The sequence below is a fragment of the Protopterus annectens genome, chromosome 1.part2 (genome assembly GCF_019279795.1).
Source record: "Protopterus annectens isolate FY-2018-M chromosome 1.part2, PAN1.0, whole genome shotgun sequence".
NCBI classification, from domain to species: domain Eukaryota; kingdom Metazoa; phylum Chordata; order Ceratodontiformes; family Protopteridae; genus Protopterus; species Protopterus annectens.
In genome coordinates, this window is record NC_056727.1 from 690,160,238 (window position 1) to 690,177,810 (window position 17,573).

The window sequence follows — 17,573 nt, forward strand, 5'->3', positions numbered from 1 at the left end:
CTTTCACACGCTTCCAAAATCAAGAGGTATGCCAGACCAGCCACAGAACCAATGGGCAGAGGAGCAAAAACAAATTGCTGCTCTCATGGACATGGGAGCTATTCAAAGAGTACCACAACAAGAACAGGGGTAAGGATTTTACTCAAGACTTTTCCTAGTACCCAGAAAGGACAAAGCCTGGAGACCAATACTGGACCTGTCAATCCTAAATACTTTCCTGGATGTTCCAAAATTCAAAATGTTAACACTACAGCACCTTCTACCCATGCTGGGCAAGAAGGCTTGGCTAGTTACTTTGGACCTCAAGGAGGCATACCTGCATGTCCCAATCAGACAAACCTGCAGAAGATACCTCAGATTCATAGCACTGCCCTTTGGCTTATCTACTGCGCACAGGGTCTTCACAAAATGCCTGGCACCAGTAATTGCATTTTGCTGACAAAAAGGTATTCATATATATTCCTACTTGGACGACTGCCTTATTCAAGCAGAGAGCAAGGATATTTTACTAAAGCATCTGGTGTTTGTAAAAAGATTACTAATTTGCCTAGGGTACACAGTAAACGAAAATAAATCAAAACTAGTGCCCTCTCAAGAGATAATATTCCTGGGTGCAAGCTTAAATACAACTGCCCAGATGGCTTATCTCACGCCAGACAAACAAATGCAACTGACTCAATACTTTCAACTGATGGCAACAAAGACCCAGCTCCCTGCAAGAAAAATTCTGCAGGCCCTGGGCTTCATGGTGTCCTGCATTCTACTAATTCCATATGCAAGACTGCATATGAGGAGGCTACAATGGTATCTAAAAAGTGTTTGGACTCAACATTGTCACAGCCTGGAGACAATCATAACTTTAATTCCTTGCCTGCAACAGGAGTTTCGATGGTGGTCCCAGGCCTGTCACCACAACAAGGGACAGCCTTTCACCTTACCCACAGCCAGGCAGACAATAACAACGGATGCCTCTGATTATGCCTGGGGGGCACATATGGCAGGGAAATGTATTAAGGGCATGTGGCCCAAGGAACAAATGCATCTTCACATCAATCAGAAAGAGATGCTAGCAGTACAGAATGCCCTGACAACTTTCAAGGACCTAATTACATCCAGGACAACTACTAATAAAGACGGACAATACCACAGTTATGTGGTATATAAACAAGCAAGGGGGCACGCATTCCTACCCACTATGCAGGCAAGCCATGACCTTGTGGAACACAGCACTAACCTATCAGGTACATCTACAGACACAATTCCTGCCAGGAACAAAAAATACACTGGCAGACGAAATAAGCAGAAATCTCATGGACCCTCATGAATGGAAACTAAATCCACAGGTGTTCAGCATGATAACAAGGAAATGGGGATGCCCAGACATAGATCTTTTTGCCTCCCCTCACAATTGCCAACTACAGAAATTCTGCACAAGAACTTATCACTCTCAAGCATGGAAAGTGGATGCTCTATCATTCAGCTGGAAAGCTCCGACAGTCTATGCCTTTCCACCAATGCCTCTTCTTGCCAAAGTGCTCCTAAAAGTCAGACAAGAAAGGCCAAAAATTATCCTGATTGCCCCAAACTGGCCACGCCAGCACTGATACCCAATCCTAAAGAGCTTGTCTCAGGGCCCAGCTTGGCCTTTACCTCAAATACCTCATCTCCTGACTCAACAAAACAATCAGCTTCTGCACAGTCAACTCAGAACCTTAAATCTGGCAGCATGGCAGATAATGTAGCCACTCAGACTGCACCTCTCTCTAAAGCTGTTATGGATGTCATTTTAGAACCCAGGAGGCCCAGCACTAGGAAATCTTATGTAGAAAAATTGAAGAGATTTTGTGCTTGGAACCAGGCACAAGGGCTCGACCAACTTGTTCCAAATATTCCTCAGATTTTACAATACCTAACTGAGATGCTGGACAAAGGCCTATCTTTCTCATCAATTAAAATCCATGCCTCTGCCATTTCAGCTCATTACAATACGGACCCTCCTATTTTTTCACATCCTGTACTAAGACAGTAACTCAGAGGGGCAAAAAACATAAGACCCCCAAGGAGAGCACCAGTACCAACTTGGGATCTCAGTTTTGTTTTAGAAAAACTCACACTGCCTCCTTTTGAATCAGCCAGCACAACTGATATAAAATTCTTATCATGGAAAACTGCTCTGCTCCTAGCAATAACTTCAGCAAGAAGAGTATCAGTGTTACAGGCATTAATGGCTGTGGAACCTTTCATCATTTTTCACCAGGACAGGGTTTCTCTCGGGACAAACCCAACATTCATTCCAAAAGTAGTTTCCAATGTGGCCCTGAACCAAACCATTCATTTACCAACTTTCTACCCAAATCCCCAGAATAAAGGGGAGAGACTTCTGCACGCTTTGGATATACACAGACAGCTACGATTCTACTTGGACAAAACAAAAGCTTTCAGAAAAACTGAGCAACTGTTTGTAGCCTATGCTGCAGGATCACAAGGAAAACCTATCACAAAGCAGACAGTTTCAAAATGGATAGGACACTGCATCTGCTTCTGTTATGCACAACATGACAAATCAGTGCCTAAGGTCATTAGGCCACATTCTACCAGAGCAACAGCCACTTCAGCAGCCTTTCTCAGAGGAGTACCAACCAAAGACATTTTAGAAGCTGCAACCTGGAGCTCGGTGCACACTTTCACCAAGCACTACCACTTACCTCTCTACTCTAAATCCAGAGCAGGCTTTGCCACTGCAGTCCTGTAGGGACTGGTAGCTTCTCCAAATCCAATCTAGACCCAGCCGCCCAACCTCTGCTTTGGGATTCAACCCAAGTGTAATGACTGCAACAGTGAAACACGATGAACATAGTACAGTTGTGTACCTACCATATATGTAGATGTTAGAGTGTATTCACTGTTGCAGTCCAGGTTACCCACCCACCATCCCCCTTTACTTTGCTGGGACTTCTCTGTACTTCTCAACTGTATACAACCTATGTGGTGTATTTGCTTGTAGATGAAGGAAATGTTTACATTAGTACATGCATGCTTTTTTTCATAATTTTATTTTTCCAGCCTTCCTATCTGGGGGCACCTGACATCTGGGGCAAGAAAAACTGACGAAAATGGCGTTGTTTGCATCTTTTATACCCCTGGAGCACTGATGTCAGGGAAGAGGCGACAGGAACCGACGCCGGACCAAGACTTTGGAACTCGGGCCGACTGCGGGTAGTCTGCCGGCAGATAACCCAAGTGTAGTGACTGCAACAGTGAATACGCTCGAACATCTACATTTATGGTAGGTACACAACTGTACTTTTCCTGTACAGTGACTCTGGGTATTATAGTGCCTTTTTTTCTATAAGCTAGTAAGGGTCCTTTACCACAAGCTGCTGCATAGTCATTAATTTCAGTGCTGCAGCAGATCAGCTTGTTTTTGTGAGAAGAGAGATCCAATACATTTATCTGTTATTGGTACAGAAAATGTGTTGGAAACAGTGCACTTAATGTGGAACTAAAGGTCTTCTCAAACCATTTTTCATGTACCTTAGCTGATATCCTGTTGAAACTAATAGGTGAGGCACACTGTGATGTTCTTCGTGTTTCACTGTTGCAGTCATTACATTTGGGTTATCTGCTTGCAGTAGCCCTCAGTCGGCCTGATTAACAAAGTCTTGGGTCCTACATTGGCTGCTGTCTCTTCTTCCGTGAAGTGAGGTCATCAGGGATATAGAACATACAGCCGACATCATTACATCAGTCTTTCTTGCCGTGCGGTGCCCGAAGCAGAAAGTGCCAGTTGGCCGACTCCTGAAATTTTCATTTTCTAGTTTTAGAACCGAAGTCTTCAACTAAAAGCGAAGTACCCTGTTGGGGAAACTTTTTCTTGCTCTTAACCGATGTCAGTAAAAGTAAATACTTGCATTTCTTGTGGAAAGCAAATACCTCATAAAGATTTTAATTCGTACTGTATTCCATGCCTAGGCCCTGACCACGACATACCTCGCTGTTGATTTTGTGCCTTATTTAAACCACGAACTATCCATTGTTGGAATATTTGCTCTTCTAAATATTTTGGTGCTCAGTTCAATTATCCTGATATGTCTTCGGTAAGTCATCCGACTACCGACATTCTGAAAAAACGCAAAGATATAAAGACAGAGACAGGCCGCCCAGTTCGCCAGTACTCAGTGAGGCGCTTTTGCAACCCCTGATACCCGCTACTTCAGATACGCAGGCCTCTGCTGAGACCCATTCGGAGTCCGGTATGCCGCGAGATGCTTCAGCTGTGGAACCTGCAGATGTCTCTACCTTGGATGGGTCCGGAGCCGCTGTGCAGGCTCTGGCTTCTGATGGTGTATTCAGACCTACTGACTTGCATATTAAACCGACGCCATCTTCTTCTTCAAGGCCTAAAACTCAGTAGGCATGCTTGGCTTAAGGAGCAATCCTTGCCAGATCATGTTAAAGTGAAATTACTGGATGCTCCCTTAAATCAGGACCGCCTGTTTGGCAACAAGGCAGAGGAAGTACTTAAGATTGAGGAAAAAGCTAAATCTATGCAAACTGTTAAAGATTTTTTTACAAGTACAACCTCCAAGCTTTAGTAGGCATTGGCCTTCTAAGAATTGGTCCTTTCCTGCCTCTTCCAGACCTCTGTCCAAACCCAGGTCCAGCAGAGCACCCAGGCTTCAGTCCCAGGGGATGCACAGGACTAAGCAGTGGGGGGCCTTCACTTCCAAATCTGGGAGGAATAAAACTCCCCCCTATGGTAAACTGTCTCAATGACTTCTTTTTAAAACTTCCAAGCCCTTCTCAACTGACTGCCCCTTTGGGGGGAAAGATTGCACTTCATGGAAAGAACTGGGGACTCATTACCCAGGACTAATGGGTGTTAAATATAGTGGCCCAAGGATACAGATTTCACTTCCACATGTTACCAACTCTAAGCGGTTGGCCGGATCTACCTCCAAATCAGTGGGCAGAGGCCCAAAAGTAAGTACTCTCTCTCTTAAGCATAGGGGCTATTCAGTTGGTACCAGAAGAGGAAAAGGGACAAGGTTTCTACTCGAGATTTTTCCCGGTACCCAGAAAAGACAATACATTATGTCCTATCCTGGACCTGCCTACTCTAAACACCTATTTGGTGATTCCAAAATTCAAGATGCTGACTCTTCACCATTTGCTTCCTATGGTAAGCAAAGATGCCTGGTTGGCAACACTAAATTTAAAGGAAGCATACCTGCACATCCCATTTAGGGAATCTTGCAGAAGATACCTACGCTTCAAAGCAGGCTACACGCACTATCAGTTCTCTGCACTGCCCTTTGGCTTATCTACTGCGCCCAGGGTATTCAAAAAGTGCCTAGCTCCAGTCATTTCATTTTGCAGGCAAAGAAATATTCAAATATACCAATACCTGGACGATTGTCTAATTCAGGCAGAAAACCAGGACATACTTTTGAATCATCTGGCTTTTGTACAAGGGCTGCTAACTTGTCTGGGGTACACCATAAACGAAAAGAAATCACACCTGGTACCCTGTCAACAAGTTATTTTCCTGGGAGCAAGCTTGAATACAACTTCCCAGATGGCTTTCCTCATGCCAGAGAAAGAAATTCACTTGACAACCTACTTCAAACAAGTGGCCACAACAACCCTGCTATCTGCAAGGCAAATACTACAAGCCTTGGGGTTCATGGCCTCCTGTATTCTTCTAATTCCATATGCAAGACTGCATATGAGGAAACTACAATTGTATATAAAAAGCCTATGGTGTCAACATTCTCAGGATCTAGAAGCAATGATTCCTATCATTCCTTGTCTACGCCTAGAGTTCCTTTGGTGGACAGAGGCCTGCACCAAAACAAGGGACTACCATTCACACTACCCCCTGCCACTCAAACCCAAACAGACTCATCAAACTGTGCATGGGGGATGCACCTGGCAGGGAAGTGCATTCAGGGCAAATGGAACCCAATTAAAATGCACTTTCACGTCAATCAAAGAAATGATAGCTGTACAGAATGCTCTGAGAGCCTTCAAGGACCACATTCTTCCAGGACAATTAATGGTAAAGACGGACAACACCACTGTTAGGTGGAACATAAACAAGCAGGGGGGTACACATTCTTGCGCCCTCTGCAGACTAGCCATGGCATTGTGGAACACAGTGCATTTACAAGCTCAGTTCCTGCCAGGAAAACTAAACACACTGGCAGACGGACTAAGCAGAAACCTCATGGACCCACACGAGTGGAAACTGGAACTAAGGATTTTCTACATGTTGACAAGCAAATGGGGGAGCCCAGATATGGACCTGTTTGCCTCCCCACAGAACTATGAATTGGAAATATTTTGCACAAGGACTCCCCACAGACAAACTTGGAAAGTGGATAGTCTGTCCTTCAGCTGGAAAACCTATCAGTTTATGCCTTTCCTCCTCTGCTCCCCAAATTACTAAAGATCAAACAAGACCAACCAGGGATGATTTTGATTGCAGCAGCCTGGCCACGCCAACACTGGTACCCCCTCCTGCGCAGTGTGTCACTGTTGGCCCCATGGCACCTGCCTCGGACTCCTACCCTGCTCCAGATTCCGCACCCTCAGCTTCAAACACTGAACCTAGCAGCCTGCCTAATTACCTAAGCTCTCCTTTACCATCCTTCAGTAAACCAGTGATGGATGTCATTTTAGAGGCAAGGGGGCCTAGTTCTAGAAAATCTTATGCTGAAAAATGGAAAAGATTCTGTGCCTGGAACCAGTCTCAAGGGATGAGCACAGCAGTGCCCAATTTACCTCAGATTTTACAATACTTAACAGAGATGCTTCCCAAGGGCCTGTCTTTTTCCTCAATAAAAATTCCCGCTTCTGCCATTTCAGCTCATTATAACACAGAAACCTCCCCTCTTCACTCATCCACTGCTCAAAGCAGTTCCTCAGAGGGGCCAAAAATTTAAGACCACCCAGGAGAGCTCTAACTCTAGCCAGGGACTTTAACTTTGTATTGGAGAAACTCACCCTTCCTCCTTTCGAGCCAGCTGCTACTGCAGATTTAAAATTCCTTTCTTGGCAAACAGCTTCCCTTTTAGCCATCACTTCAGCAAGAAGGGTATCTGAATTACAGGCCCTTATGGCAGTGGAGCTTTTCATCATCTTTCATGTGGGCAGGGTGTCCCTTAGAACCAGTCCCTCTTTCATGACAAAGTTGGTATCCAGTGTGGCCTTTAATCAGTCCATTCATTTGCCAACCTTCTTTCCTAATCCACAGAATAGAGGGTAATGGATACTGCACTCCTTAGATGTGCACAGACAACTTAGATTTTACTTGGACAGGACTAAACCTCAAAGGAAATCTTAACAACTGCTGGTGGCAGTTACTGCAGGGACAGAGGGGAAGGCTATTTCAAAGCAAACCATTTCCAAATGGATCGGCCATTGCATTCATTTCTGCTATAAGCACCATGGAAAACCTATCCCACAGGGGATCAGACCCCATTCAACCAGGGCTGCATCTACCTCTACAGCCTTTCTCAGAGGCATACCTACTCCTAGAAGCTGCTACCTGGAGTTCTGTACATAATTTCACCAAGCATTACCATTTGCCAATTTTCTCTAAATCCAGAGCTGGCTTTGCCACTTCAGTTTTGCAGGGCCTTATAGCTGGTCGTAATGCTATCTGAATTCCTCCTCCCATCCTTAGCTTTGGGAATCTACCCAAATGTAATGACTGCAACAGTGAAACACGAAGAACATAGTACAGTTGTGTACACTTACTATAAATGTAGATGTTCGAGTGTATTCGCTGTTGCAGTCCTGGTTACCCTCCCTCCAGCCCCCTGACTTCTTCTGGCTATACCTCTTCTCTCCTTTTCAATGCTTAAAAGCTTTTTGGTGTAGTTGCTTTTTTGTTTGAGGTATAACCTTGTATATTTATAGATTTAATTGCTTCCCATTAGGGGGGCACCTGACATCTGGTTCAAGAAAAACTGATGTAATGACGTCGGCTGCATGTTTTATACCCTTAATGACCTGACATCATGGAAGAAGGGACAGCAACCGACGTAGGACCCAAGACTTTGTCAGTGAGGCCGACTGAGGGCTACTGCAAGCAGATAACCCAAAAGTAATGACTGCAACAGTGAATACACTCGAACATCTACATTCATGGTAAGTGTACACAACTGTACTTTCTACCTCCTAAGTATGTGAGTCTTAACATCCATTTTTGCTGCTTTACATCAGACATAATATAATAATGATCTGAAGTATATAAGGCTCATTCTTAAGTTTATTCTTTGCTACTTCCATCCGGTTGCTTATTTTATGTATTGTACATAGTAATAAAAATTTTTATATTGTGTATACTATTGCTGGTGACTTTGACAGATTTAAACACTATGAGGAGTTTTGTTTTACTAGATAAAGCTTAATTTTCTGTGATTAGTTAATATGTCATTATTCTAGATTGTCAATCTTTTAATATGATGAGCATGGTGAAAATACAGTTGTAAGAGCTATACCTATTGTAGATTGCCATTGCAATGTGCATTTTTCTTCTGAATTATAGCTGTGTACGTTAAATGCTGAAATGCAGGGCATTTAATTTATTTTAAAATTCTTAGAATGTGGATGAATTGCATTTCTTGTTGACAAATTGTGGATAAGAAATGTATTTTTATAAGGAGCCAGAACTTCAAGCTGTATTTTCATTTTTTAGTTATAAATCACTTCAGCTGTTTCATATGCATTGCTTATTATGATGCCTTGTGTATGCTACATATGTAGGTGTTCAAAGCTGTAATTGTAATCTTGTACAGTGTGCCTGGATTGCTTTCTGATTTGAACCACTCTGCTTTGCAGTACTCTTATATAACAGGTATTCCATGTAATGTTGACTTTGCTACACTTACTCTTCTCTGTTCCTAGAATGTATTCTTGCAGCACGTGTGTATATCCTTCCCTGTACCTGACAGTTGTCAGTATTATTCTTGTAGGACATGATAATCCGTTGGTATTATACAGGTGTTGCTCAACATTCTACCTCTCAGAGGCATGCCAGTAGTGCATGGGAATTTAGCCCTATATTTGCTTTCGGTTACAGTGACTCTCCCTGAAGAAGACTGTACAGCTTTATAAGGTACTAAGCATAACAGTATGCATTTAAAATGTGTTGTAACAGTAAGGCTTCCTCCCTAATTCCCTTTGCTGCAGTTTATATGCCCCTTGGCATTTTAAGATGAAAACAAGATGTTCTGTACTTTATTCACCAAAGGATATGTTGACCACTTTTTCAAGGTTCGCAGCCAAAGTATGTTACTTAGTCTGTCAAATATACCTATAGCCATGTTATCACCTGCTTTCCTGTTGTGCTGTCTTGCATGTCAACTGTTTTGATGTAGGACAACTTTTACTTACACATGTTGCTAATACTTTTACTGTCTAACTTCCTGACTGTTTATTTTGGAGGAGATACCTGTATGTTTATCATAGACTGAAAGTGTGCATATTTATTGTAATCTTTATACAAAGGTACAAACTTTCTGTATGTTTATTCATTCCATCTTTCAGCTACTATTGGTTAGTACTGAACTCTATGTGCCACAAGCTTTTGAGATCCCTACAGTAACCTCAAAGAAAGTGAGGAACCATGCTAGTGGCATCTGGAAAAAGTCATGAGTAAATATTCCTGTCAAGTAACGTTTCTCTCCTAGAACTGTTTACAGTGCTTTTTTGTGAAAAGTATTATTCATTTATGAACATTACAAGACTTAAGATTCTGATTAAGCCGCGGTGGTGCAGCGGTAGCGTTGTCACCTCACAGCAAGAGGTTCTCCCGTTCAATTCTCGGCTGGAGCACCTTCTGTGTGGAGTCTGCATGTCCTCCCCGCTGTCGAGTGGCGTTCGAAAGACGTGTGAATGGGCGTGCCTTCGTTGAAGGTTGGGCATAGGGCTGGCACCTCGGCACTGTAAAAATTGACTGCCAATCATTAGTGGACTGGAGTTCTGCTGTGGCGACCCCTAATTGGGAAAAGCCAAAAGAAAAACAACAACATAGGAGTATCTGATTAAAGGAGGTTTCTCTTTGATAACCTCTAGGACTTGTGCCACAGGCGTTAGGAAACCTTCGCAGACAGAATTTTTCTAGGCTGCTTTCATGCCGTTCTCTTACCCATTATGCAGTGCACTACTGTCTCTTTCCATTTCTTTTAAGTCAGTCTTAAACATTATCAAAGAAGGAAATTACCACAGACTGCAAGGTACAGGTGTATAGGTGCTCCATTTTCCTTGCATTTGCCTTTTTCACAGTTTTCTCATCGCAAGTTTCCCATTGTTGCATTTTCTTTGGAAGATATGACGCTTTGTTTACTTTGTAAGCTGGACTTGTTCAGCCATTTTCTTAGGTCATGATATTCTGTCTAATTTATTTTCCTAATGTGTCTACAGCAGATCCATTTCATCTTCTGGTATGTGCATTAAACATTTTTATTATCTTCGTCCCTAACATCATACCCATAGGTTTTGTCTGTTTCCATTTGTGTCTGTCTTAACAGTATAACTAAATGTTGATGCATCCCAGACTAACAGAATTTGGATGGAGAATAAGGTGCTGGAACAGCAGGGCAGAGTTGTTTTTAAGTGGTTTGCAACCTTTAGCCCACCTGACTCTGGTTTGGAGGTTGAAATTGGTGGTCCAGAAACTTTCTTGATATTGCAAGTGGAGGCTTGCAGGCATTGCAGCCATAACCAGAGACAAGGGTATGGCATACCAAGCCAGTGATGGTAGCCCTCAGTTGTGTGTGGGTGGGAGCACTCAGGTCCAGGGAAGATGTAGTAGTCCCTCATTGTGACATGGGCTTCCACAGCAGTTATCAGGGGACAGGGTTTAGGGGTTACTCTGCAAAAATCCTTGATGGCTGCCTGAATGAAGGCCACTACTATTGTTTTTTGCCATACTGGTAATTAATGTGGTGGATAGACAATCCTTTTACATTGCACAGTATACCCTTTGTGTTATCTCCTCAAGGTCCAGAGAAGTTAAAGTTTCACTTCATTCACCCCTTGTTAGACCAAACATTAAATGTAATGCCCATTTTGGCATGTATCTCACCAAACACCTAAACCAGCTTGAGCAGTCTTCTCGCTTCCTCACCAAAATGATCTTGGTTTTCAGTATAGTTATGTACTCTTGATGGTGTAAAAGTTCTGTCCCTCTACTCAGTGTTACATGGACTCTTAAAGGGTGATCTCTGTGTAGTTTTCCTTGCTGTGAATTATTCCACTCTCTAAGCTTCATGTAAGTAGAACCAGTAGTAAAATAAACACCCATTCTGGAGACCTAAACCTATACTATCATATCAGCAACACCAAATGGCATGACAAATACCTAAACCAACTTTTCCCGTTTCTGAAATAGACTGCTGTACCTAACAAGTCGAGTACTTCCCTAGCAACCTTGAGAACCAGTCTACATGACTATGAGTGATCGCAAATTTTCATTGGTGATATGCAAGGAAAGCTTACTGATTGGAGGACATTGTTAGTCTCCCACCAGTGTTGGTTGATGTGACTAATCCACTCGATGGTGTGTTAAAAACCAATGAAATTACAAACCTATGAAAGTATTGTAAGATAAATATTCATTCAAGGGTTGGGCGGCCTTTGCTTCAGCCAGTCTGAAAGGTCATCTTAGACCACACTATATTCCGTATAGATCTGGCATATGCCCTTGTGTAAGAAGCTGTAGAAGCAGCTTTGATTCTACAGTGAATATAGCACAATTGTTGAGCTTAGCAGATGCTTTGAGATCACTGCTGCAGTACATGTTCCCTCCTCTCCTACTCCACCGAGAAAACTCCTGAAATCTCCCATAGGAAAATAGTGTGACTTGCAGTCCTTTGCAAACCCCCCCTGGGGTATTCGCTGGATTGCCTGCTTCAGTTTCTCCAGACCTTATAGTGCTCAGGAACGGTTGAGAACTGGTATGCACTCATGAGTACAGTGGGAGCCATCAGTGTCCCACTGCAGTGAAGGGGTTGCACTGGAGCCTTTTTCTGCTAAAATAAATCAAAGTAATAGCCAAGCATGATTCCCTTTAATACTGACTGACTGACTGCCTGACACCATCGAGGAGGAATCTTACTTACAGTGATATTTGAAGAAAGCTGTGGAGGTCAGTCCTGAAGTCAGATGTCCCAGCCTTTTGGCAAATCCCTTATGTAATAAATACTCCTGCACTGGTACTTTACTGAAACATGTACTGTTACGTATGATAAGTTGGACACACATTTGTAATTCCTTCATCAGTCTGCAAATACCGGAAAAACAAGTTAAAATATCAACAAAATGAACATGTTTTTATTCATGTCAGTTAAAATATCAGCTGCAGTACCATAGTGTAAATGATGAAGTTGTTTGGATTTGACTGTATTGTTGCCACCATTTGTACAAAACTGTGAGCAGAGTCCTGGCTATAGGTCATGTGACCCAAGCTTAACTAGCAACTTTCGCATGTGACATTGCTGACATGGAGGAAGAAAGGGCTTATGCTAATATGGAGAGAGGAATAAGGCAACCACTCATATCATCACTATCCCTTGGAGGAAGGGCATTGATGCAGGGAGGTGGATTTAGTATGGTGGCCATTAGGCTTATCAAGCCACTGCTGAATTGTAGCTTTCATAGCAAGCAATGTGGAAGTACACAGTCATAAAGTATTGATGCACTTCTCACGTCCCTTTGTCTAAAGGTTGCCTGTGATGGCTGCAGGCTAGAGCACAAAAAGCAATCTCTTGGCTAACTTAATGATGCTTGTTGGACAGCTCTCACATCTTCCCCAGGTAGAAACCCTGGATCAGTGGGATGGGTATACACCAATCAAGGAGAGGCTTATGGTAAGCAGACATGGGGACAAAAATCACCTAGGAAAAGAAACTTAATTTTGTGACTTAACTGTAGATGAAGCTTCATTTGATTGAGACTGTTGTTGTTGTTTGTCTTTTGGCTTTTCCCGGTAAGGGGTCGCCACAGCGGAACTCCGGTCCACTAATGATAGGCAGTAGATTTTTACGAAACGCTGAGGTGCCAGCTCGATGCTCAACCTTCAATGAAGGCACGCCCATTTACACAAGCATGTCTTTTGAATGCTACCCAACCATGGGGAGGACATGCAGACTCCACACAGAAGGCACTCCCAAGCCCAGCCGAGAATTGAATGTGAGAACCTCTTGCTGTGAGGTAACAACGCTACCGCCGTACCACCGCAGCATATATCTTTATTTAGATCATAGATATTGTGGGACAGTTTGTGCAGCTGCATTTATGGTTGTGTATGTTATTCTTAGTTAATTTACATAGATTTTATTTTTATTTGCAGCTCCAGCTGGGATGAACACGTATTTGAATTAGTTTTGCCAAAGGCGTGTATGGTTGGGCATGTGGATTTCAAATTTGTTATGAATTCAAACCTTATGAACATTCCACAAATTCAGGTTACTCTCTTGAAGAATAAAGCTCCAGGTCTAGGAAAAGTAAATGGTAAGGCCACTGAGTGCTTTTAAGATGGGAAAATATTTTAAATTAATTTGTTAGAGCTAATTGTACAACATTTTGAGAAATGTATGTTAAATGTTTAACTGTTAGCTGTTGAAGTAGGGTACTGTCTTAGCTGGGGTTGGCCTGCAACATGTTCTTCTCCAGCACTTTTCCGTGGGATTTCTGTGCAGTGGTGAAAGTCCTCTCATAATCACTAGTTCTTCCTCACAATAAGAAGAGACCTTGGTCAACCAATATCATCTTTATTTTTATGATTTGTTACTTTTTTTCATCGATAAAGAAATATTTTTTTCCTTAAATGGGGCAAAACATAAATTCCTTGCTGAAAGGTATATGTCATATCTTTGTACATTTTCCTGTATATATCTTTGTTTTAGTCTTTTAGGTTAAAGGGGCCACTGTGGTGCAGTGGTTAGAATTGTCACCTCACAGCAAGAGGTTCTACGGTTTGATTCTCAGCTGGGGTGCCTTCTGTACAGAGTCTGCATGTCCTCCTTGCAGTCATATGGGTTTCCTCTGGGTGCTCCAGTTTCCTTCCACATTTCAGTCATGCAGTAGGTAGACTGGATGCTTTAAATTGGCCATAGGTGAGTGTGTGTTTGCGAGTGAGTGGTATGAATGAACTGCCGTGGCAGGGCTAGCCACCCAGTGGTGTAAACCTTGACTCGAGATGATTGTCACTGTTGGACACCCTGATCCCACGTATGAAATGGGAATAAGGAGATGAGAATGGATGGCATGCATGGATGGATGGATGGACAGACCTAAATAGAGACAGTAAATCAAATGATAACAAGAGAAGTATGAATACACACAATTTCTCAAGCTGTAGAATTCAACACAAGGCAAATATGTATGTTTGTTTCACAAGTGTATGAGAGTGTGTCTGTCTGCTTTTGTATGTTTAAGGAATGAGTTTCAGATGAAAAGCCTACCAAGGTGATATCTTACAGTATTTCCTTGTTAAACAACTCAGACCCCTCGTATACTTCATTCCATTTACTTTGTTTTTCATTCTTAATTTTGAATTACTGTATTTCATTAATTTTGATGGGCTTTGGCAATTATTTAAGTGGTCTGCTGAACAGGGCTTTACATAGTTCCTTTACATTTGTATGAATGGTCCATCTTCTGGTTTGATTGCTGCTCAAATTCTGGGTGTATTTTTTTGTTATTAGTGCCAGCTATTTTAAGTTGTTTAATAAGGGTTGTGTTAGACTTTGGTTATTTACTTTGTTAGGTTGTTTAGTTTTAGTGTCGACACTTAGACTCTGCTTCATTTTGGTGGTAATGCAGATTCCTGAATGACTAGCTAAGTTCCTTGCTTGGTATATCGTTTAATTTTGATCTTTTTAATTTTTATTTTCAACTAATTTAATTTCCAGGGTTATTTTATGGAGGTTGTCTGTCTCTGTTTTTTGTGTGGAGTGTGTCTATTTTTTATTTTATTTTTTAATGTGCAAGGGATTGGGGTTCAGATTGTGTTTAGTTATTGTGGTCAGGTGTTGCATCTGTTAAGTTTTACTTTAGTGATATGTAATGTGGATTTTTGGTGCATTATGTTTTTATGCTTTATGCATATTTGAAACTGATTATTGTGGATGTTATAAGTGTTAATTTTTCTTTTCTTTAGTTTTTATATTTCTTTTCAGAATTATTGATTTGGGGAGTCTCTGGATGACTGAGGTGTTTTGAATGTGCAGCGTGTGATGATTTGCTTTTTTTAAAGGCGGTGATGGCAGAAGTGTGAATGGAGTTGTAATAAAAATATTTATACTTAAGTTATTGTTATTCCAGCCATGTTTAGGTCCATTGTTCGATATATTATAGAATTGACATTTTGATTCATTTGTCAACATTGCCTCTTTTTTATTTAGGCTTCTGTGTTTGTCTTGTATATTGCAAGTTAACATGGAAGGAAACAGAATGCTTTCTGTAGTAGCATTTCATATTCTTCATTCTTTATAAGGGGCATGTCTTTAAGATCTGTACGTGATTAAGACTGCTATCATTTTTATTTTAATCTGAGAAATGCATTTGAGAATGTTAGAATTTTGTTGTGGAAATGGCCATGTATTCACAGAAAATGTTTCACGTCTTCTTATAGTGGAGTTATGATTTTTTTTGTTTTCTTTTTGGATGTATAAGTAAGTCTTCAGCCCTTTGTCTAGGACAGTTATAGTGAGAAAACTTTAAAGTGGCTTAGCAGTAGATAATTGGCGCATGCAAAGCCAATAACACTGCCTTAAGTCAGCATGTTACAGGTTGCAAAGGCTACCAACTGTAGGCATATCGGGCAGTATTGCTGCAATGGTGCCTAGCAGCACAAAGACCCATTTTATTGCCATGCTGGATATAATGAACTCAAATTTGCAAGTGTGTAGGAATCTTCAAAGCTTGTTTACATTGAAACAGACCGCAAGTCCTTTGTCTTGAACTAAAATTAGTCATCTTGGCCTCCAAGAAGTGACATCCCAACTGTTTCCTAGAGAACGTGCCTTAATGTGCTGTTCTTGTGTAGCAGTATTCAGCAAGGTGGCCTAGTACATCTTTGTTCTTTGCAATGTCATTTACAGCATATAACAGGTACAGTGGATTGAGGCAATGCTGTTGAACTTGTTTTTTTAAACATCTTTGTTAAATCATTGCATTTAATTTGCAACATGAGTTCACGTATGTTAGTAAAAGACAAGCCTTAACAGTTTTCATTATTGTTATAGTACACTGTACATGTTTTCTTAACAATTTTCCATTCTAACATTACATTAATTGCTGAATTCCTGCCTTTCCTCAAATCTCATTTCTTTTCCTGAGCATTATTTTACATTGCATTAACACAAATTCTTTTTATTTCTCTGAAATTTACTTCTTCCCTTTTCTAAAGGTCCTACTTCTCATTTTTACCTCCTTTACAATTTTCAGTGCATTGATTGCAGTTGGTTTATATATTTTCATGTTCTACTAATTGCTTTTTAAATCACAAATAGTATTAAACTGAGTTTGGCTTTACTATGCCTAGGCAATTCAGATTCTGTATTCCCAGCTCAAAAGAATTCTTTACTTACTACCATTTTTTAATTTAGTTCTGTCTACTAGCTGTAGTAGTACACACAGACAAAGTATGCAGATGACTGTAAGGTTTTGTAATGGACTCTAATAAGAATCATTCAGTAATTACTGGATTACTGTACAAAATTCTCTGGTTGGACTGAAACTGTTCATTCTGAATTTTATCTGTAGCAAATGTAGTTATGTATTTTGGCAGACTGATTATTAAACCCAGTCTTTGTCTGTAAGCAAATGTCAGAAAGATTTGAGAATATTGATATCATCCAATCTTACTTTTTCTGATCATGTAAATAATATTAGGAAGCATGCTCTTTATCCAATGGGACCTATTTTTAGAAACTAACATTTAGAAGACAACTACAGTCTTGTACATTTCCTGCAGTGTTGGAATACAACATTTCTGTATGTATAATAGAACTCTGCTTTCACTGCTTGAATCTCTACAGAGGAAATTTACTAGAAGAATTACATCTGTTAGACATCTAGCGTACCAGTATAGATTATGTGCCTTGAGTTTATATTCTTTGCACTTTAAGCACTCAAGGTAAAGCTATTAGTGCCTATCAAAATGTGTCTTGATGAAATGCTGTAGGCATTTTATAACATCTTTTTGTCTCAGAGCAAGTGAACCTATAGATTTGACAATCTAAATTTTACAGTGTAAAACATTAATTGGGAACAAATGTGTAACACAGGTCATTCCAAGACCATGGAATATTTTTCCAGTTGATGTCAAGTTGTCTCATAGCAGTTCTTTCGAACTCAAGTTTTGATCTTTGAATGAGTAATGATGTTGATATTGTTAGTTTTGATGAGATGGTTCCTCAACTGTCCCAGGGAATGAAAACTGTACCCAAAGTTATGAGAAACTTGTTTTCTGTATGATGTTCTATTTCTAAAGATTTGCATTAAAAATATTAGTCTGTCTTTCTGTCAACACCCCATTTAATCATCATCCTTTT

General features: G+C 41.0%; 1 protein-coding gene across 8 annotated transcripts in view; it reads left to right on the forward strand.

Annotated features, from left to right (window-relative positions):
- BIRC6 (baculoviral IAP repeat containing 6) overlaps positions 1 to 17,573 on the forward strand; it is a 4,524,268-nt gene that overhangs the window by 933,816 nt on the left and 3,572,879 nt on the right. For all 8 annotated transcript variants that reach the window (XM_044058419.1, XM_044058463.1, XM_044058448.1 and 5 more), the window contains exon 13: positions 13,364 to 13,524. In XM_044058419.1, coding sequence (XP_043914354.1) covers positions 13,364 to 13,524 — 161 coding nt within the window. The remainder of the gene's footprint in view (positions 1 to 13,363; positions 13,525 to 17,573) is intronic.